This window comes from Chiloscyllium punctatum, chromosome 44, assembly GCF_047496795.1.
Source record: "Chiloscyllium punctatum isolate Juve2018m chromosome 44, sChiPun1.3, whole genome shotgun sequence".
Taxonomy (NCBI): Eukaryota; Metazoa; Chordata; class Chondrichthyes; order Orectolobiformes; family Hemiscylliidae; genus Chiloscyllium; species Chiloscyllium punctatum.
Genome location: NC_092782.1, coordinates 48,816,140 through 48,837,716, shown reverse-complemented (window position 1 = coordinate 48,837,716; position 21,577 = coordinate 48,816,140). Strand labels below are relative to the sequence as shown.

At 40.8% G+C, this 21,577-nt stretch overlaps 1 protein-coding gene across 15 annotated transcripts in view; it reads left to right on the top strand.

Moving 5' to 3' along the window:
• col7a1l (collagen type VII alpha 1-like) overlaps nt 1-21,577 on the top strand; it is a 428,727-nt gene that overhangs the window by 140,618 nt on the left and 266,532 nt on the right. For all 15 annotated transcript variants that reach the window (XR_011955318.1, XR_011955319.1, XR_011955320.1 and 12 more), the window contains 10 exons: nt 1,040-1,075; nt 1,172-1,207; nt 2,995-3,027; nt 4,055-4,126; nt 5,842-5,901; nt 11,741-11,776; nt 11,892-11,972; nt 13,891-13,923; nt 14,047-14,091; nt 17,135-17,206. Coding sequence is in view for 12 of the 15 variants with exons in the window: in XM_072562892.1 (XP_072418993.1) it covers nt 1,040-1,075; nt 1,172-1,207; nt 2,995-3,027; nt 4,055-4,126; nt 5,842-5,901; nt 11,741-11,776; nt 11,892-11,972; nt 13,891-13,923; nt 14,047-14,091; nt 17,135-17,206 (504 nt within the window). In the remaining 3 variants the exon portion in view is untranslated. The remainder of the gene's footprint in view (nt 1-1,039; nt 1,076-1,171; nt 1,208-2,994; nt 3,028-4,054; nt 4,127-5,841; nt 5,902-11,740; nt 11,777-11,891; nt 11,973-13,890; nt 13,924-14,046; nt 14,092-17,134; nt 17,207-21,577) is intronic.

Here is a 21,577-nt window from a genome sequence, read left to right as displayed (position 1 = left end):
CGTGGTAGTGTTCCCATATATTTGCTGCTCTTCCAATAGTAGAGATCACAGGTTTGGAAGTGTTTTAGAAGGAGGCTTTGCAAATTGCTCCAGTGCATTTTGTAAATGATACACATAGTTGTCATTGTATGTCACTGATAGAAAGATTGAAGATTTAATGTTTGGAATGCCAATCATGTAAGCTGCTTTGGTCTGAACAGTGTTGAACTTCTTGAATGTTGTTGGGGCAGCACTCATCCAGGCAAATGAAGAGGACAGTCTGTTCTGATATAATGCAATAGTTCCATTCTTGTGCAATCTCGCGTTCTAAGAAACTTGTGCAAAAACAGCACCATTTAAACTAATGGGGCCGGAATCACGTTATAGCCTATACAGGTAAGGAAAGTTCATGTTCTACAAATAATGGTCTAAATTCTTCAATTAATTTAAAGCCAAATTGTGTTGAAGAAACGCGCAGAACAGACTGTACTCCAATACAAATCTTTCTTGTGCCTTGTAGATAGTGCATAGGCTTTGGGGGATGTGGAAATGATGCACTTGTAGATCTTGGTACTCAGAAATCCTTCTAGGAAGTGTGGTATTTAGACTGAGCAGGTAGGGAGAGCTTGATGATTTGTTAGGTTCAAACAGTGCAGTATCTATGAATGCTGAAATCAAGATTCTCCTTTGATTTGTAATCCTGGAGTGTTCCTAATCCGCGGACATGATGTGAAATAAAGTGGGAAAGATGAGGAAGGGATCAACTTTCCAAATTGGAGCAAAAAGAATTACATCCCCGGCACATCTTCACTTATAGAAATGGGAGTTGTGTCAGTCTGCAGGTTGTTAGTGATCCAACCCCCTTGCTGGAAGTTGATTAACTTGGCAGAATCTTTGTTTACAAAAGACTGCTATTTTTTGCAGCTGAGTATTTTGCAGTTCACATGATTGCTAGACTGGGTTATTATACATTTAATTTAGAAAGATCCTTAATGTTGTCTGATTTTTTTTTAAAAATCCTCTCCCTCACTCAATCTTTCTTGGTTCTCTTTTTTAACAGGGACTCCCAGGCCCTATTGGGTTGAAAGGAAATACAGTAAGTGAATTGTGTAACACTGCTGCCGTATTTGAACTGATTAAATCAGAGCACTGAACTGGGATATCATTGTTGTTCCATTTGGTTTTCTGATAGGGAAGCAGAGGCTTGCCAGGAGATCCAGCTAAAGGGGTAACTATTGTATTTCATAACACATTTAATGAATTGATGTTTTTCTCTCTCTTTGCTTCTTTCTTAATTCTCGCTTTCTCCTTCTTAAGACCACTCTTTAAAACCTACCATTTTGACCAAGCTTTAAATAGCCAGGCTTGGTTTCTCCTATATGGCTTGATGCCAAATTAAGTTTCAAATTCAAAGTAAGAATTCAAATTCAGATTCATAGAACTAAGATTCAAATCCAGTAAAGAAAGTAATTGTCTTTGAATCATTCCTTTATCAGAGAGTGTCTTTCACATGTCCATTCTCCTGTGAAATAAATTAATACTTTCCTTGAACCTCATTTATTTGAAGCTTCTTAATTTGAAACCCTCCTTGCAATTATTGCTGTTGCAAGTTAACATCAAATGGCTAGTTTACAATTGCTCAATATCTTAAAGGGCTATAATGGACAAAAAAAGAGAAGATATTCCATGATCGTCTGTACATAGGTGATTTTTAAAAATTGCAATGTTTTCTTATTTCTTTTCCCTTTTAATATAAGCTGAGGCCTGTTCCTCCCTCAAACCCTCTGTTTGTGAAATCCACTTTTATATGACCTGCAACGAACTCTCCTTAGATTTAAAATAAAACGATGATTTATTTGCAATTTAAAAGCTGGGTGATAAATGACAACACACACACACACACACACACACACCTATAATAAGAAACAAAGAAAAAGAAGTCTAAGCTACCAGAGGAAGTGGTGGAAGCTGCAAAAATTACAACATTTAAAAATAATCTGGATGGGTGTATGAATAGGAAGGGTTTAGAGGGATATGTGCCAAATGCTGGCAAATGGGATTGGGTTTATTTAGGATATCTGGTCAGCATGGATGATTTGGACCAAAGGGTCTGTTTCCATGCTGTACTGGTCTATGACTCTAAGTAACAATTATGAATAACTTTAAACAAGAGCATGAATCAGGAAGTTAATGTTCTGTGATGTTCTTGCAGTTGGCTGTTCTGGCAGAATTTCTTTTTGCAAAAGCTTAGATGCACTTTGGTGTTCACTGATGATGGAGCAATGTTTAGTGGGCGGCACGGTGGCACAGTGGTTAGCACTGCTGCCTCACAGTGCCAGAGACCCGGGTTCATTTCCCGCCTCAGACGACTGACTGTGTGGAGTTTGCACATTCTCCCCGTGTCTGCGTGTGTTTCCTCCGGGTGCTCCGGTTTTCTCCCACAGTCCAAAGATGTGCAGGCCAGGTGAATTGGCCATGCTAAATTGTCTGTAGCGTTAGGTAAGGGGTATGGGTGGGTTGCGGGTTGGTGTGGACTTGTTGGGCCAAAGGGCCTGTTTCCACACAGTAATCTAATCTAATCTACTCTAATCAAGCTAGTGTGCTTCCAATTAAACCTGTTGGACTATAATCTGGTGTTGTGTGATTTTTAATGGTGTTGTTGAAGGCACAGTTTATGATTCCTGTAGACTGGGAATTACTCCATGATGAGTTACTTTTTGTCTAACAGCAGTTTTCGGCACATTCTGTGTCCAATAACAGCCATCTTAAGTCCAACAAGTGCCCATGTAAAATATAATGAATAAATAAATATAGTTTTATAAAACAAATTTTGAATTTCTCTGCTTGCCTTTTGGTAATCACCAGGCTTTTTTGAAAAGTTACATTAAGTCCTGATGCATTATAGAAATATAGATCTATTTATTCAATCATAAGAAATTAATGTACATAGGATCATGAATTTATTATTTGTATTATTAATACAAAACTTTTAATTATCTATTTTATTCAAATTAGATAATAGGACCAACCGGGCCTAAAGGTGCCAGAGTAAGTACAGTTCACATCTTTGCACTACATGTTGTAATTGGCCATTTGGTTTATGAATATGACCTGCTATAAGGAGTTAAGAATTAGTTGATGTGTGGCACATTGAATTACAAACTCTAGTCAAATGTAGTCTTGGAAGTTTAATAAATGTCCTCCCTTCCATTGACACTCGATTGTTTTCAATAATATCATAATTAATAATTGAAAGTGTTCAAGGGAAATGAAGAAAGCAGTTTCTTGTAAATACCTCAAATATATTCTCTCTGGGTTGCTCTCAGCAGCTTCCAGAAGATCAATCTTTAATTTCTGGAGATTTGTCAACCTTCAAGACAAAATTCATTATAGCAACCACTTGAAATGTTGGCCTTTCCTTCCAACATCTCTGACTGGTTAATTACAATCCAACAGCATAACAGCTGTGTGTGGAGGTAGTATAAGTATGCACTAAGTTTTTATCACCTATGCAGTACAAGATTAAATATGTATATATATTTTATAAAGCCTCATCTTGTGGGAGTTGATTGTCATTCAGATGATATCCAGCACAAGTGAAAGAAGCTGAACTTTTCATTTTATGTTGTGAATTAAGGTTGCCACTCCGATGTAAGTGATTTGTGCCAGTTTGCCACCTGCTCCACAGGAACAATAGGACCTTGACCATATACACACAAGCAAACCAAAAACGCCAGATTGAAATTGAAATACCCATTAAAAACAACCTTCATGTTCCTCATATCAAAACATTGGAGTTAAATATTAAATATGGAAATGAGCACAAAATATGTGGTACTTTGGTAGCCAATGATCACAGATTATATTCAACACAGAAAGGCCAATAAAACGGTGCCAGATATTTTTGAAGAGAATTCCATTCAGTCCTACTCCCCTGCTGTTTCCCAATATTCTCCATTATCTTCTAATATTTTTCCTCCATAATTGATATGGTTTCCTTTTAAAAGATCTTGTTCAATCTGTTTCTACTACCCTGTCAGGTGATAATAAGAATGTGTTTCTGATCTCGTGTCAGGGAGATATTGGACCACCTGGACCCATGGGACCCAAAGGTGAACAAGGGGTTCAAGGGATTGAAGGTGAAAAGGTATTTACATCATTTATGTGATTACCCAACAGGCTTTGCACATGAATGTAAACACAGCTTTAAGTGAAACTGACTCTGAACTCAATACAATGTGTTGCAGTGCCAGCTGGCTAGGTCAGCAAATGATAGCTAGAAGCATACGTGCAATGACAGCACTATACCAAGATATTATAGCCCCTCTTTACAGGGTGTTGCAAGGAAACCAGGGTAATACTCATGGCTGATTGTAATCTGGCAGAACAGGATTCTAGGCCCCTTTGATTAAAGTGTCATACTTAGTGCTCCTTCCTTCATGTTCCAGTCCTACCAGCTACACTTTTGCTAAATGAATCAGGCGGGTGCCTCATTTACTAATTATGCAAATTGAACCCTGTTTACAATGTTGACGTACATTGGAATGTGGCACATAGCCTGCCTATCTGTACAAGACAGTGAGTGGCCTAACTGATTGCCTTTAAAGAGACCACTGGAAGGTCACTCATGAAACAGTGTGATCCGGACCCAGCACTAATAAGATTCTGATCTATGTCTGTATGTCAACATAGGAAAAACGGCAAAAAAACAGGCCATTTGGTCCTATCAGTCCATACAACGTCCAGGCTCCAATTGCAACTTCTTGCATCTTCTTTCATCTATCTTCACAATTTCCTATTCCATGCTCTCTCAGATGCGTGTCCAGCTTTTCCTTAAATACATCTAACAATTCAATTCAACTGTTCCACATTCACACTATTCTTTGGGTAAATGAGTTCCTTCTGAACTTCCTGTTAGATTTCTTAATATCTGTCTTATATTGATTATCTCTAATTATGCTCTTCCCTACAAGAGACAATATTTACTTTGTATCCCCATTATCAGGATCTTTTATAATTTTGAAGACCTATTTTAGGATTCCAATCTGCCTTCTTTCTGTCAATAGAAAAGAAACCTTGACTGTGTTTTTTATTGTTACATCCATACATTTCAGGTATCATTCCTGTAAATATTCTCTGCACTTTCCCTAAATGCCTCATCCCAGGCCCATCTCCTAAAGGCTCAGCATGAATGTCACAGCATTTCTGCCCTCCCAAAGCTCTGTGCTGCTCTGGGATGTCCAATCAGTCCATACAGAAGGAGTCTAGCACTCTAATATTGACCCTGAAACCATTGTCAATTGTCAGAAAGACCCATCTGTTTGTCTAATGCCCTTTATGGAGGGAAATCTGCCATCCTTAAAACAAAGGTCCCAGGCTGACATGTGACTCTAGAACTACAGCATTGTGGTTGACTCTTAACCGCCCTCTGAGCAATTAGGGATGGACACTAAATGCTAAGCATAACCAATGATGCCCACAAACCATTAATGAATAAAAGAAAATTGCTTTAGTACCCAGTACCAAAAGATTTTCTTTACTTGCAACTCAGCAGGAACAAGATCCTGGAGATAATTGATTGTTGAGCAATACTCAGTTAGGGGGTAATAACATCATCAAGAGATTAAGGGGGTTGACTTCAAGTGTGCACATTGTTGGTGGCACGTTCATGTTTTGAACACTTTCGATGAATGCTACCAGCGACTCCTGCCTGGCACTGAGAAGTAAACCCTCCTCAAGAGCAGACATAGTAGCTCTTTTTCCATTTAGACTACTGTTACTCTTTGCACTTTCCAAGATCCTTTTAATTACCTGTAGAAGCTGCATTTTTTTTCTGAACTGTATTATGTTTGTTTTCAAAAGGGAAGCCCAGGATTTGGAATTCCCGGCCAGCCTGGCCTTAAAGGTGAACCAGGTGAAAGGGTAAGTAACAGAAACGTTCCATCAGGCAAACAGCTTTGTACCAACAGTAGTGGCATGTACATTGTAGATGTAATTTTCTAACCTATTAGCTGATAGTGTGCATCATATACTTTGCAGTTAGCCCATAACATCTAATAGACTGCTAACTCTATTAGTTTTATTTGAACTGTACCTGTTCAGAAATCGAAGGTTGTGGGTTATGTGCTGTCCATTTAAATCCTGAGTTTGAATACAAGTCAGGCAAATGAGATTTGTCATTTTGTTTCTCACTTCAAGGCTAATGGGAAACAATAATGAGCAATCAGAATGTTTTTTCCAATAGATGAGGACTCATCAAAAGAAATGGTCCCTCTTTTCTACTGACCAAATTAACATATTAATTCATATAACTCCCATTTAACATTACCCTTTATCTATTCAGTACTCATGACAGCCATAGGAGAGCCGGTGTTGGAAATCAAACATGTCATATGTACAGGTAAAAGATGGGTCATTTTACTCTATTTAAACATGTTATATCTGACTTGGAAGTGCTTGATGCCAACCACAGGCACTGGAGAAATAATAGTTTTTCCTCCTTAGTTGTCTGCTAGTTGATGTTTTAATGAGAAGTGGTGCTTCTTGTTTATTGCTCACCTTTTGACCATTCCACATTTGATTACTGGTTTGTGCCAAGTTACAGGATCTCAGACAGAAATGGGAGTTGGAGATAATCTCCTCTAACTCTGGAACTCTCTTAAATACCAATGGTCCTCTCTTCCTCACCTTTTGTGTGGTCCCAATTAAAATTGCTTCAACCTGGATGCTTGTGCCTTCAGTTGTGTATAAGCCGCCCTCAAACTCTGGAATTTGCTCCCTCCATCTCTGCACCTCTCTGCCTTGTTTTCCATCTGTAAGTCACCTCTTAAAACTTCCCTCTTTAAGTAACAACAACTTATATTTATAAAGCAACTTTTAATGTAATGAACTATCCAAGGCAATTCACATGGGTATTATAAAACAAAGAATGACACTGATCCACATAACGATAATATTATGGCAGATAACCAAAAGCTCAGCTAAAGATAGAAATGTTGGTGAGATAGAATTGATCATCAGCATTCATGTCTAAACTAACACTGGATGATGTTTGAATGAGGTTGCCAAGGTGCCTTGTGTGGATGAGAAATGGGTATAAAGGGTTGCTGCAAGGGGTCATGTTGGTTGACACCAGAGGTAACACCAGAGGATAAGAAACCATTGCAAGTGATTCACTGGCCACAGTCCGATAAGGATGGATCTATAGAAGAACCCAGTTGGACAAGAGTGGAGGAGTGTGGTGTGGTCAACCAAGTCAAAAACTGCAAACAAGTCAAGAAGAATAAGGAGGAAAGGTTTATCTTTGTCGTAATCAAATACGATGTCATATGGAACTTTAGTAAGAACCATTTTGGCACTGTGATGGAGCAAAAATCCAATTGAGGGACAAAGCTTTCAGTCACCTTAACTAATATCTCCCTATGTGGCTCAGTGTCATAGTTTGTTTTAGAACACAGAACATAGAACATAGAAGAATACAACGCAGTACAGGCCCTTTGGCCCTCGATGTTGTGCCGATCCAAGCCCACCTAACCTACACTATCCTCCATATGCCTATCCAATGCCCGCTTAAATGCCCATAAAGAGGGAGAGTCCACCACTGCTACTGGCAGGGCATCCTATGAACTCACAACTCACTGAGTAAAGAACCTACCCCTAACATCTGTCCTATAGCTACTACCCCTTAATTTAAAGCTATGCCCCCTCGTAATAGCTGACTCCATACGTGGAAAAAGGTTCTCACGGTCAACCCTATCTAAACCCCTAATCATCTTGTACATCTCTATCAAGTCACCCCTAAACCTTCTTTTCTCCAATGAAAACAACCCCAAGTGCCTCAGCCTTTCCTCATACGATTTTCCTACCATACCAGGCAACATCCTGGTAAACCTCCTCTGCACCCGTTCCAGTGCCTCCACATCCTTCCTATAGTATGGCGACCAAAACTGCACACAATACTGCAGATGCAGCCGCACCAGAGTCTTATACAACTGCAACATGACCTCAGGACTCCGGAACTCAATTCCTCTACCAATAAAAGCCAGTACACCGTATGCCTTCTTCACCGCACTATTTACCTGGGTGGCAACTTTCAGAGATCTGTGTACATGGACACCAAGATCCCTCTGCTCATCCACACTACCAAGTATCCGACCATTAGCCAAGTACCCCATCTTTTTGTTACTCTTACCAAAGTGAATCACCTCACACCGACCTACATTGAACTCCATTTGCCACCTTTCTGCCCAACTCTGCAGCTTATCTATATCCCGCTGTAACCTGCCACATCCTTCCTCACTGTCAACAACTCCTCTGACTTTTGTATCATCCGCAAACTTGCTCACCCAACCTTCTAACCCATCCTCCAGGTCATTTATAAAAATGACAAACAGAAATGGTCCCAAAACAGATCCTTGCGGAACACCATTAGTAACGGCACTCCAAGATGAACCTTTACCATCAACTACTACCCTCTGTCTTCTTCCAGCCAGCCAATTCCTAATCCAAACCTCCAACTCACCCTCAATGCCATACCTCCGTATTTTTTGCAGTAGCCTACCATGGGGAATCCTATCAAACGCCTTACTAAAATCCATATACACCACATCCACCACTTTCCCCTCGTCTACCTCCTTAGTCACCTTCTCAAAGAATTCAATAAGGTTTGTGAGGCACCTCACCTTTTATAAAGCTCTTGTGAAGCTTTGTGGAATGATTTGTTGTATTTATAGTGCCATATAAATATATTCTGAGGCATTTCAAAATTATTCTTTCATGGAGCGAGAGCATCACGAGCTAGGCCAGCATTTGTTGACTATCCCTCCATAGTATCAACTCCCTCCCTATTTCAATATCCACCTCTAGCCCTCAAAATCAGTATAGTCTTCCATTTCTGATCTCTTGCAGATTCCTGGTTTAAATCACTTTGACATTGGAGGACATTTCTTCAGCTGCATGGGCTATAAAGTCTGGAATTCCTTCCCGAGGCCATTCATCCTTCTACCTTTATCTCTGTCTCCCAACTGAGGACACTCTTTAAAATCTACCTCTTTGACCAAGCTTTGGTCACGTCTTTTTTGCAGCTTGATATCAAATTTTATTTGTTAATGATCCTGTGATGCATCTTGGGATGCTTTACTATGTTAAAGGAGCTATATAAATATAAGTTCTTGTTATTGTAAAGGAAACAAGAACAGTATTTTACATTTTTACAATTGACAAATATCATGGAAATTACAGTATTATTACAGCAGTTCTTATAGATTGGAAGGTAGATAATGTATTCCAGTATTTAAAAAGGAGGTAGAGAGACAACAGGAAACTATGGATTAGTAAGTCTGATGTCAGTAGTGAAAAAATGCTAGAGTCTATTATCAAGGATTTTATAGCAGAGCACTTCAAAAGCAGTGTGGGAATCAGGCACAATCAGCATGGATTTACAAAAGGGAAATCATGTTTGATAAATCTATTGGAATTCTTTGAGAATGTGTTCAGTAGACTTGATCAAGGGAGCCAGTGGATGTATTGTATTTGGACTTTCAGAAAGCTTTTGACAAGTCCCACATAAGAGTTTAATGTGTAAAATTTAAAGCACGTAGGATTGGGGACAGTGCATGGAGACAGATGGAAATTTGGTTGGCAGACGTGCAACACAGAGTAAGAAAAACAGACTTGGCTTGGCTTTGAGTTGAGGTCAACTAGGAGAAAGTAAGGACTGCAGATGCTGGAGACCAGAGTTGAAAAATGTGGTGCTGGAAAAACACAGCAGGCCAGGCAGCATCCGAGGAGCAAGAGAATCAAGGAGAACCGAGCAGCAGGAGCCTGAAGAAGGGCTTATGCCCGAAACGTTGGCTTTGAGTTGAGGAGAGGAGAGGAGGGAAGGGAAGAAATGAAAAAAAAAGAGGGTAGTAAGGTTTGATTCCAGCCGTGAGTGACTGTGCAGAGTTTGCATGTTCCTCCCATGTCTGAATGAAACCGGGTGCTTCGGTTTTCTCCCACAGTCCAAAGATGGGCAGGTTAGATGGATAGGCTGCACTAGAATTGTGCATAGTGACCAGGGATTTACAGGCTTGGTGGGTGAGCCAAGGTAAATGTGGGGTTACAGGGATAGGGTGGAGGGCTGGTCGGGGTGGGAGGGTCTTTGGAAGATTAGTGTGAATTTGATGGGTTGAATGGCCTCTTTCTGCACTGTAGGGATTATATGATTCTATAAAAAAAGGCTCTTGTTTTGAATGGTAGGCAATGACTAATGGGATACCAGACGGATCAATACCCAGGACCTCAGCTATTCACAATATATATTCCTGATTTAAATGAGGAAACTAAAAGTAATATCTCAAAATTAGCAGATGACACAAAGCTAGGTGGAAGTGTAAGCTGGAAGGAGGATGCAGAAATGTTGCAGTGTGATTTGGACAGGCTGAGTGAGTGAGCAAATACATGGCAGATGCAGAATAGTGTGAATAAATATGAGGTTATCCACTTTCATAGCAAAGATAGAAAGGCAGATTTTATTTGACTGTCTGTAAATTGAGAGACAAGAATATTCAATGAGACCTGGTGTTCTCATGCACCAGTCACTGAAAGTTAGCACCGAGGTGCAGCACTCAGTAAAAAAGACAAACTGAACATTGGCCTTCAAAGTCAGATGATTTGAATACAGGAATACGGATGTCTTGCTGCAATTATACAATGCACCAAGGTGAGGACATACTTGGAGTGTGCAGTTGTGTGTAGTTTTGGTCCAGTTATATTTCCTCTTGCTACAGAGGGAGTGCAGTGAAGGTTTACCAAATTGACATAAAGGGACAGGACTGACGTGTAAGGAGAGATTTAGTTAATTAGGATTATATTCACTGGAGTTTAGAAGAATAGTGGGGTGGGTTCTCACAGAAACCTATAAAATTCTAACAGGACTAGACAGGTTAGATGCAAGAAGGATGCTTCCAATGATGGAGAAGTCCAGAACCAGAGCTAATAATTTAAGAATAATGGGCGAACCTTTTAGGACTGAGGTGAGGAGAAACATCTTAACCCAGAGTGGTGAGCCTGTGGAATTCACTACCACAGAAAGTGGTTGAGGCCAAAACATTATGGTATTCTCAAGAAAGAGGTTGTGGCTAAAGGGATAGAATCCATACAGCACAGAAAGAAGCCATTTGGCCCATCGAGTCTGCAGTGACCCTCCAAACAGCATTCAACTTACACCCAGCAACACCCCATCCCCATCCCCATGAGACCATATTTACTATGGCTTGTTCAACTAGCCTACACTTTCCCGGATGCTACAGGGCAATTTAGCATGTCCAATCCACCTAACCTGCACATCTTTGGACTGTGAGAGGAAACTGGAGCACCCAGCGGAAACCCACGCAGACACAGGGAGATTGTGCAAACTCCACACAGACAGTTACCTGGGGCAGGAATTGAACTTGGGTCCTTAACGCTGTGAGACTGCAGTGCTAGCAACTCAGTCACTTTGCTGCTCTGTCAACAGATACGGTGGAAGAGCAGGATTAGGATATAGTTTTGAAGATCAGTCATGATCATATTGAACAGCAGAACAGATTTGAGTGGCTGAATGGCTTTCTCCTGCTCTAATCTTCTATCTGCTCTATTTATTATTTTATCACATGCGATGGAAAAAAAATTGCAAAACTTTGCTTCTCTAATTTTATGCGGGCGCTGATGATAGTTCCAGTTATTGGGAAGTTACCCTTTTGTCTCTTTATGACATCCTAATTTCATATGATTTCTTCAGGGCAATGTTGGTTTATCAGGCCGACCGGGTGAGAAGGTAAGCTCAAATTGTCACTTTCCTTCTTAATGAACCTCTGCTTTCTATTCTGATGTAAACAACAGGTTTTGCAGTGGTTAACCAATAAAGGAGCTAAAGTCTTCTATTTTATTAGGGTGAAATTGGCAAGGAAGGGGAGCAAGGGAAACCTGGAGCTCCAGGAAGCCCAGGGCCAATAGGACTAAGAGGTAAAGATGTAAGTAAAAGTTAACAGCCATGTATCATCTTTAAACAGGAAATCTCACCAACAGAGCACTTCCAGAAAATCACTGACAGAGAACTGGGGTTACTTTTGATATCTTTTTCATTCATCATTATTGCAACAATGGTGATTGCTTTTTCAGTCACAATGCCCTGTGATAGAACATAGAACATAGAAAAATACAGCGCAGTACAGGCCCTTTGGCCCTCGATGTTGTGCCGATCCAAGCCCACCTAACCTACACTAGCCCACTATCCTCCATATGCCTATCCAATGCCCGTTTAAATGCCCATAAAGAGGGAGAGTCCACCACTGCTACTGGCAGGGCATTCCATGAACTCACGACTCGCTGAGTAAAGAATCTACCCCTAACATCTGTCCTATACCTACCACCCCTTAATTTAAAGCTATGCCCCCTTGTAATAGCTGACTCCACAGGTGGAAGAAGGTTCTCATGGTCAACCCTATCTAAACTCCTAATCATCTTGTACACCTCTATCAAGTTACCCCTAAACCTTCTTTTCTCCAATGAAACCAGCCCCAAGTGCCTCAGCCTTTCCTCATACGATCTTCCTACCATACCAGGCAACATCCTGGTAAACCTCCTCTGCACCCGTTCCAGTGCCTCCACATCCTTCCTATAGTATGGCGACCAAAACTGCACACAATACTCCAGATGTGGCTGCACCAGAATCTTATACAACTGCAACATGACCTCAGGACTCTGGAACTCAATTCCTCTACCAATAAAAGCCAGTACGCCATATGCCTTCTGCACCGCACTATTTACCTCTGATCTCTGGAACTCCCTCCTCAAACTCTCAACCGTATTGCAGCCTGTGATTCATAAGCCAGTTCAGAACACTGTTCTGAAGAAAAGTCACTGGACCCGAAATACCAGCTCTCCATGGATGCTGTCAGACACGCTGTGTTTTTCCAGCAATTTATGTTTTTGTTTCTGATTTCCAGCATCCACCATTCTTTGGTTTTATTTTCAATTAAATTCTCACACTGGCTGGCAAGTTATGACATATGATGTCTCTGTATACACAACTTATTCTCTAGGTATATTTATTCTTGTGCAAGATACTTCACAGTTCCTGTCTGGAAGCAGATAGTGTCTGTAATTCCCCATCTTCAGTAACATCTGATGATGATGATGTGATGAGGTTCATTGTTTATTCTATGGTGAGTTTCTGACCTCTAGCATGCCTTCAGTATGGAAGAAATGGTAGAACAAGGAGAATAGAGAGAGGGTCAGGTGGAGGACAGGAGGAAATGGAGAGGTGGGAGTGGGAGGATGAAGAGATGAGGAGGCCAAATGAGAAGGGGGAAGGATGGTGGGGGAGATGGAGAGCAGAGGAGAGCAGAGGAGAGGAAGAAGGGGCCATGAAGACGGTCAGGGAAGAGAAAGTGTGGTTGAGGCAAAGAGAGTAAAAGAGAGGAGGAGGAGGAGGGCAAATCCTAAATGTAGATCAGCAACTAGGAAATTGAAAAAGTGCAGAGAAAAATTGTTCGGTGCTGCTCTGTATATCACTGAGTGGTTGGATAAAGTGATGAACCAGTAGCAAAGGCTTAGCATGATCATTTACTCAATGGTTCAGTGAATTGAAACTTGGGTTTGTGTTTTAGGTTGTGACTTGGCATTGGGTTTAAAAGCATGACTCAACCCCACAGCAGTCGTGAGCAGTCAGTGAGATGGATTTGTCCATTATGGCTGGAGGGCATACTTCTAATCTAGTTAACAACAGTGGGTGGACTTTGAAGTTGTGGAGCTCATAGGTGGTCCTCTAACACCAGTAGAAGTTGTAGCCTGCAGTTGCAGATAAGGGAGAAAGAAGGTGTCTCCATTTTAAAGAAATCTTCAAAAGGCAAAACTATGATTTTACCCTCATTGTGTTGTTTTTAACAGGGTATAAAAGGACAGAAAGGCGAACCAGGCAAGGTACTATCAGCTTTTGTCATTTCCATTTTGCTCTCGATAAATATTGTGTTATGTTAACACATCATTAATGATTTGATCCTATTGTCATATCAATGCTAACTCACTGGTATAATTTCTAATTAGGGCGAAATGGGTCCTCCAGGTTACTCAGGAGAGCGAGGAATAAGGGTGAGAATTATATCGATACTTGTGAGTTTTGATATTTTAACTGCCATCACTATGGATAATCTACACTCTTTCTAACTGAAGCAATCACTGGACTGTTTTACGGGCTCTAGGATTTGGTTTTTAACAACTCTGCAATTGTGGAAATGTGGGTGAGTGTAATATCTGGATTGATGGACAATGTCAGGTGGCTGCCTGGGAACAGTGATTGAGAATGCAGGAACAGGAGGAGGCCATTCAGCCCCCGAGCCTACTGTGCCATTCAGTTGGATCATAGCCAATCTATATCTTGATACTATTTACCTGCTTTAATTCTGTATCACTTCGTACCCTTCCCTAACAAAAATAGAGCAGTGATATATCCAGGCAAATCAGTCAATTTCTCTTTTAGCACTGATTGTACCTGTAGGCCCTGCACATTAAATGCATTGAATTTTTGCTATGCTTCATAGCAGTTTTAGAAATAAATAATTCATATTAAGTACAGTACTGAAAGGAAAATATATATCAAAGTCTGTACTTTTCTTGTCAAAGGGAGGATGGAAGAAATGAAAGAAGTTTGAGATCTTTAATTTCCAGGTCTCATTTGAACTTTGTCATTTTTTTTGTGCAACAGCTAAAATATGTGAAGAGATTCACTGCATTTTGTCTCTAAGTTGAAGAATTCAGCTAGTAAAGTATCTCCAAAAAGTATTGGAATTGAAAACAACACATGCTGGGGATCGCAGGGTCAGGCAGCATCTATGGAGAGAGATCAAGCTAATGGTTTGAGTCTAGATGACTCTTCATTAGAGCTTAAGTGAAGTGTGGTGGGAATAGTGAGTGTAGTGTGCTGATATAAACTCTGGTTTCCAGCATCTGCAGTCCTCACTTTTGCCCTGATGAGAAAAGATGTTGGTAGTTCAGATTAATTGATTGGAATGTGAGAATGGCAGAACAATGGTGTGTCTCCTGCCAGACTTGAGAGGACAATAAGTGGAATTGGGGAAGTGGAGGACATGATTACAAGAAAGAGAAGAAATGTCCATAATTTAAAGGTGTTGAACTCAATATGAAATCCAGAAGACTGTAAAGTGCCTAGTCTGAAGATTAGATGTTGTTCCTGCAGTTTGCGCTGTGATTGACTGGAACACTGCAGCTCGCAAACATGTGGACATATGAGCAGGATGCTGTGTTAAAGTGACCAGCTACAGGAAGGTTGAGGTCCTGCTTGCGCAAAGACGGAGGTGTTCTGCAAAGAGGTCACCCAGTCTGCACTTTGGTTGACAGGACCCTCAACTTCAACCCACCCGTCACCCATGCTTCTTTCCTTGCCCCTTCCCATCACTCACAACAGCGTGATCAGGTTCCCCTTGTCCTCACCTGTCATCCCACCAGCCTCCACATTCAAAGGATCATTCTCTGCCATTTCAGGCAATTCCAGTAGAATGCCACCACCAAATACCTCTTCCCCTCACTCCCCTGTCCGAATTTCGCAGGGATTATTCCCTCCCGGACAATCTAGTCCATTCTACAACCACCAACACCACTTGCGCCCTCTCCACGGCTCCTTTCCATGTCACCATAGAAAATGCAATACCTGCCCCTTCACCTCCTCCCAGCTCACCATCCAAGGGTGATCTAAGTCTTTCCAGGTATAGCAGCATTTCACCTGTACCTCCTCCAGTCTTGTGTATTGTATTTGCTTCATCCAATGTGCCCTACTCAATATTGGAGAAACCAAACACAGACTTGGTGACTGCTTTGCCTTCTGGACTTAATATTGAGTTTAGCACCTTTAAATTGTGAACATTTCTTCCCTTTCTCTTTTAGTTTGTTATCATGTCCTCCCTCCCCCCCATTCCACATTCTGTCCTTTCAAGTCTGGCAGGAGACACCCCATTGTTCTGCCATTCTCACATTCCAATCACTTAATCTGAACTATCAACATATTTTCTCCATCAGCACCCTACACCCAATACCACCACCACCTACATCCCAAGCTATTGCTTAAATGATGTCCCCTCCACAATTCACTTCAGCTCTGACGGAGAATCATCTAGATTTCAAATGTCAGCTTTCTCTGTCTCCATAGATGCTGTCTGACCCGCTGTGATTTCCAGCATTTGTTGTTTTCAGTACAGAGTCTAGCATCTGCAGTAATTTGTTCCCTAGTTTTGGAATTGAATAGGATTCGCCCATTGCTAGTAGCTGAGTGGAAATATTTGTAAAGGCATGAATCTTGGATAAGGCATTCAGTGTACACGTGCTATAGCCACTAGCTGGCTCTGATAATCAATGATGGAATTGGTACCAGAAACTTCAATTGTGGAGGGATTAACAGAGAAATAACTTAGAAAGATCTGCTAAATGACTCTGGGTTTTGTGAGCACAATTTGTTTTATCCATTCAGAGGATAGCAACATCGCTAGTAGGGATGGTCACTTATTGCCCGACTTTATTTACACTCTGTTCTGATAAAAGTCATCCAGCAGAATTGTTAAGTCTCCAAAAATGCGCTGGATTTGCTGAGTTTGTCCAGACTTTTCTTGTTCTTAATTAAACTCAAACAGGTGGTGGTTCACCTTTTTTTCCTTGAACCACTGGACTCACTACAGAGGCTCCCACAGTTCTGCTAACTGAGGAGTTTTTGTATCGTAGCTCAGTGAAAATGAAGGAATGGTTTTATATTTGCAGATCAGGATGGTGTGTGACTTGGAACAGAACTTCCTGATGATTATGTTCCTATGCACCTATTGCTTTTTTCTTAGATAATGGTGGTCACAGGTTTGGGAGCTTCTGTTGAAGAAGACTTGGCAAGTTACAAGGCATGATTCAATTGTGCCCAGGACTTGCGGTTCTGAAACTTTAAGCTCTGAGTTTCTGACAGCCAATTTCACAAACTAAGGCCTGATCACTTTTTACAAGCCTTCTGATAGTTGGCCAACAGTGATTGATCCTCATCCACCTCAGCAGGAACTGAGGGTGTGTAAAATATAAATCACAAAAATAAAACTAGAAATGCCTGTTAATTTTTTTTTTTGCATATTCTTTAACTATTTTGCAGGGACCCTTGGGCCTGCCAGGCCGGCCTGGAGACAAGGGACATAAAGGAGATTCTGGAAACCCTGGAGAGATGGTAAGTCCTAAATAAGAGTGCTGTGAAAATATCCCATTGCTCTGCATGCTGAGTGCTTTCTTTCCAGCTAGTTGAAGCTGGAGGGTTAATTACCAGAATCTCTCATCACTAAAGTTCACTCATTTGAACTGGAGACTCAGGCCTAATTGCTCCATCTTGGCCTCAGCTTCTGAACAGCGACCCCGTTCCAGTATCCAGTAAGATGGCAGCAGAATAGGGTTCCTGAGCTCAGGGCTCATCCACTCCATCCACTTTACTTTTACTTCCTTTTCTTTTTTCTCTTTTCTCTCCTTTTTCGTTTACTTAACTCTTGTTGTAGAGTTCAGTCGCAGTGACAGCATCAGCGGCTGGGAGCGATCTCAGCACGGACTCGAAGCCTAGTGCTTCTGCAATGATGAGGTGGTCCTAGCGTCAATTTATGTCTACTGCAGCGGAGGCGAGTTTTGATTGTCGGCAGCATTTGCGTCTAGTGCAAATTAATGGAGGCAGTGGCAGAAGGGATTTTGGCCCAGCACGAAATCCGGCAGTATTGACAGCAGCTGCATCGATCTGGTGATGTGAAGCAGACTCAGAGCAGTGGCAGAATTGAGTTTGGGCCAGTGCAGTACCCAGTGGCATTAGTGGCGTCTGCACTGGCAAGGACTCAGAGTGACGAGGGCATCAGTGGAGACGAGTTGGCGCTGAAGAGTGGTGACTCTTGTTCCAATGGTGGCAGTGCAACCAAGGGGACTTGTGGTTAGCCACCAGGCACATGGCCCTTGGCAGAGCACTTAACAAGAAGGACTGCAAAGTTGAACACTGTTTCTTTATTTTACTGCTTTGGTGTTCTATGGTTTGGTTTATTTTTCTGCATTTTATGATGGTGCCAAATGGTGGTGGTACTCTATAACACTTTTCACTATTTTGTGACAAAATACATGTGACAATAAATATTGCATCAACATGACACTTTCCATTGATAGGTTTGAAAACGTTACGAAATATCCCTTAAAAGACAGCAGATAATACATATCCTACAGGGGCTGGACTGATACCTAGTGTGAAAAGGCAAAAAAGAGCATTCTTTCAGAAGAAATGCAAAAGCTACATATTCATCCCCGTTAAACTTTCATTGGAGTGTCTTTGGCACAAGATGTGCAGTATTCCTGGAAAATGATCAAAATGGTTGCAAGTAGCTGTTTATACCACTTCTCCACAATTTCCATTCATTCTCTGCCAAAGTTCTTTACAAAGAAGAACCTTGCAAACCTCTAACATGTTTGTTTCACAATAAAAGACATGAGAGCAATTAAAATCAATATCAAACATGAAGGGAAAGTTTGCCTCTGTGTCAGTTGCAGTACAATCATAAAACTGCTGTTTATAAACATGGTCACCAATTTGTCTGAACATGGATGCAATTTTTTTTGTAGATGTTGTTGGTAAGGGCTAAATTTCTGGTCTATTTCTAATTGTCCTTGTGAACTTTTAAAAATGGGTCTGGAGTCACATGTAGGCCAGACCAGGCAAGGACAGTAAAGTGTCTTTCCTAAGGGACATTAATGAAAAAGATGGGACAACTGGCACTGATGGTTTAATGGCATCATTACTGAGACAAACTTGCCATTCCAGAGTCTTATGGGAATTAATTGAATTAAAATTCCACCAGATACGATGGGAGGTGAATCCAATTCCATGGTCTCTGATTTACTGATCTAATTATATTGTCACCCATACTATCTCTCCTAACTTGGTGTGAACTTGCAGGGTTTCAAATTAATCTTAGCTATTAATGAGCTGTGTGATGAAGCTGTTCCTTTAACAAGGTTATGCTGTCCTTGGCTTTTTTCAGAGAGGTTGTAAACGACACAGGTTCGGTAAAGTCTGAGTTTGGATGGAATTTAGGGCCCATTTGTTTGCAGTTAACAGATACTGCCTCGGCCAGAAGGCTTTCAAGTTAAATAATACACACACATATATAAGAAAGGGGATTGGCCAGGTCTCGCAGCTCAGCTATTCTCTGGTTTGGTTTTAATGTAGCAGCAGCATTGTGTGAAGAAAGGCTGCTGAACCCCCTCTCTCTCTCTCTGCCTTTTCTCCTGTAAGAACTTGCTTGACTTTTCTTTTTGTGCCAAGGTATGTTTATGGTGTTTGTTGCAAGTATTTTGGAATTACATTATTCAGTTGGGTTTTGGATAAGATAAGTTATTCAGTATTCTGTTTTCTGTTCTGTGTGTTTCATTTCATAATCTTGTAAATAAATTCAGTTTTATTTAAAACTAAGCAGTTTGACCAGCTGATTCTCTCCTGGAATATCCACTGTACACTTGTTTAAATCAAATAGCAAAGTTAGGATCTGGGCTACCTTCTTAAAATGTTTTGAGGGGTCTGCCTAGTCCATAACAGATTGGGGGCTCTTTGCGGAATTTGTTTGTCATTCCAAATTGGGATTAGAGTTGTTGGACTCGGAGGCAGCAAGTGATAGGTGTTTGTGTCTTTTATTCTGGTGTTGATTTTGGTTGGTTTCAACAGTGCTTGGGATAGCGATGGCTCTTTCAGTCACCAAGAGTTTTCTGTGAGTGGAAGAAGCGACCTTGGGGTTTTACAAAAGGTGGTTATGGCCAAGCTGTGGGAATTAGCAGACAAGCTGGAGTTGGAACTGCCTCCTTCTGTAAGGAAAGAAGAGATTATTACAGCAGTAGCTCAGTGTTTAAATTTGCTGGAACCACCATCAGAATCTTTAGAGATGGCTAAAGTTCAACTGAAAATGAAGCAGCTTGAGTTGGAGACAAAAGACAAGAAAAGGGCAACAGAAATGAAACAGTTCGAATTACAATTAAAAACAGAAATTGGCACTTAGGCATGGATTCAAAAATTCACTTTCTGAAGTAGGCAGAACTTTTATGGAAGAGCAGGGAGTTAAAATGGCAAGATTAGCAGCTGAAATGGCTGATGATTATGAGTTGGTCCATAAAGTAAAATTTGGCTTCCAGAGTCAATTTCAATCCATGAAGGATAGAAATTGGGGAAAGAGAAATCCTCACGTGGAAAGGGAAAGGTAGATCTCAGTGAAAATCATAAGGATAACTTATCACAGGGTACAAAGGAAACCCTTAAAGGGGACAGAAAAGTTAAAAAAAAACTCCAGTGTTTTCACTGCATTAAGGTAGGCCACATGAAATGACAGTGTTGGTGGGTTAGGAAAGCACTGGGAAGCCAGATGTAGGAAAACAGGATAAGCCAGTGAATTTTGTTGGAGTGGTAACAAAAAGCACAGTGGAGGCTAGAAAGCTGCACCCGAATGTACGAGCTGAACAGAGATTGGTTAAGGAGAAAGTGCCAGATCTTCTTAAACTATATACCTGCAAAGGTAAAGTTTATTCACATAGGTCAGGAGCAGCAGGTAAAGAGGTTACATTGTTATGAGACATAGGATCCTCTTAGTCTATGATGCTCAAACATGAGGAGATATGTACTTTTGAAGGACTATTGCCAGAAAAGGTACTAGTAATGGGAATTCATGGCAAGACAAAAAGTGCTCAATTATATAAAGTGAGGTTAGAGTGTTCAGAGAAGAGTAGAGAATTTGTGGTAGGAGTAGTGGACAAAATCTCAGCTCCAGGAATACAATTTGTCCTTGCTAATGATATAGCTGATTCACTGGTAGGAGTGTTGAAAAGCCAGTGGAAACTCAGGTAACTGAACAATTGCAGGACACACATTCTGGAAATTTTCCTGACTGTGTGGTAATGAGGTCACAAAGTCACCAGCTGAAACAGGAGAGATCAAAAAGTGCATATAATAAAATTGAAATGGAATTAGCAGAGACCCTGTTTGATCAGATGATTGAGACAAAGCAGGAGCAAATAGATGACAATGCAAACATCTTTAGCTCAGATAAATTAACTGAGTTACAAGAGAAAGATGAAAATTTGAAGCGGGTATATCAAAAGGCATACACAGAAAAGAAATCCAAATGTATCCCTGAATGTTATTACCTTAAAAATTATGTCTTAATAAGGAAATGGAGACTTTCACACATTCAGGCAGATGAGAAATGGGCAGAAATTCACCACATCGTATTGCCAGTGGGATATAGAAAGGAGGTGTTGCGAATGGCACATGAGCTACCACTTGGGGGTCATTTAGGGTTGAGGAAAACACAAGCTAAAATACAAAAATATTTTTACTGGCCTGGACTGCATAAGGATGTTGTTGAATTTTGCCAGATGTGTCATACATGTCAAGTAATTAGAAAACCACAGGCGGTAATAAAACCCACTCCTTTTAATATCTATTCCTGCATTTGAGGAACCTTTTACAAGAGTCTTAATTGATTGCATATGTTCCCTACCTCAAACAAAAAGTGGGACTCAGTATTTGTTAATAATA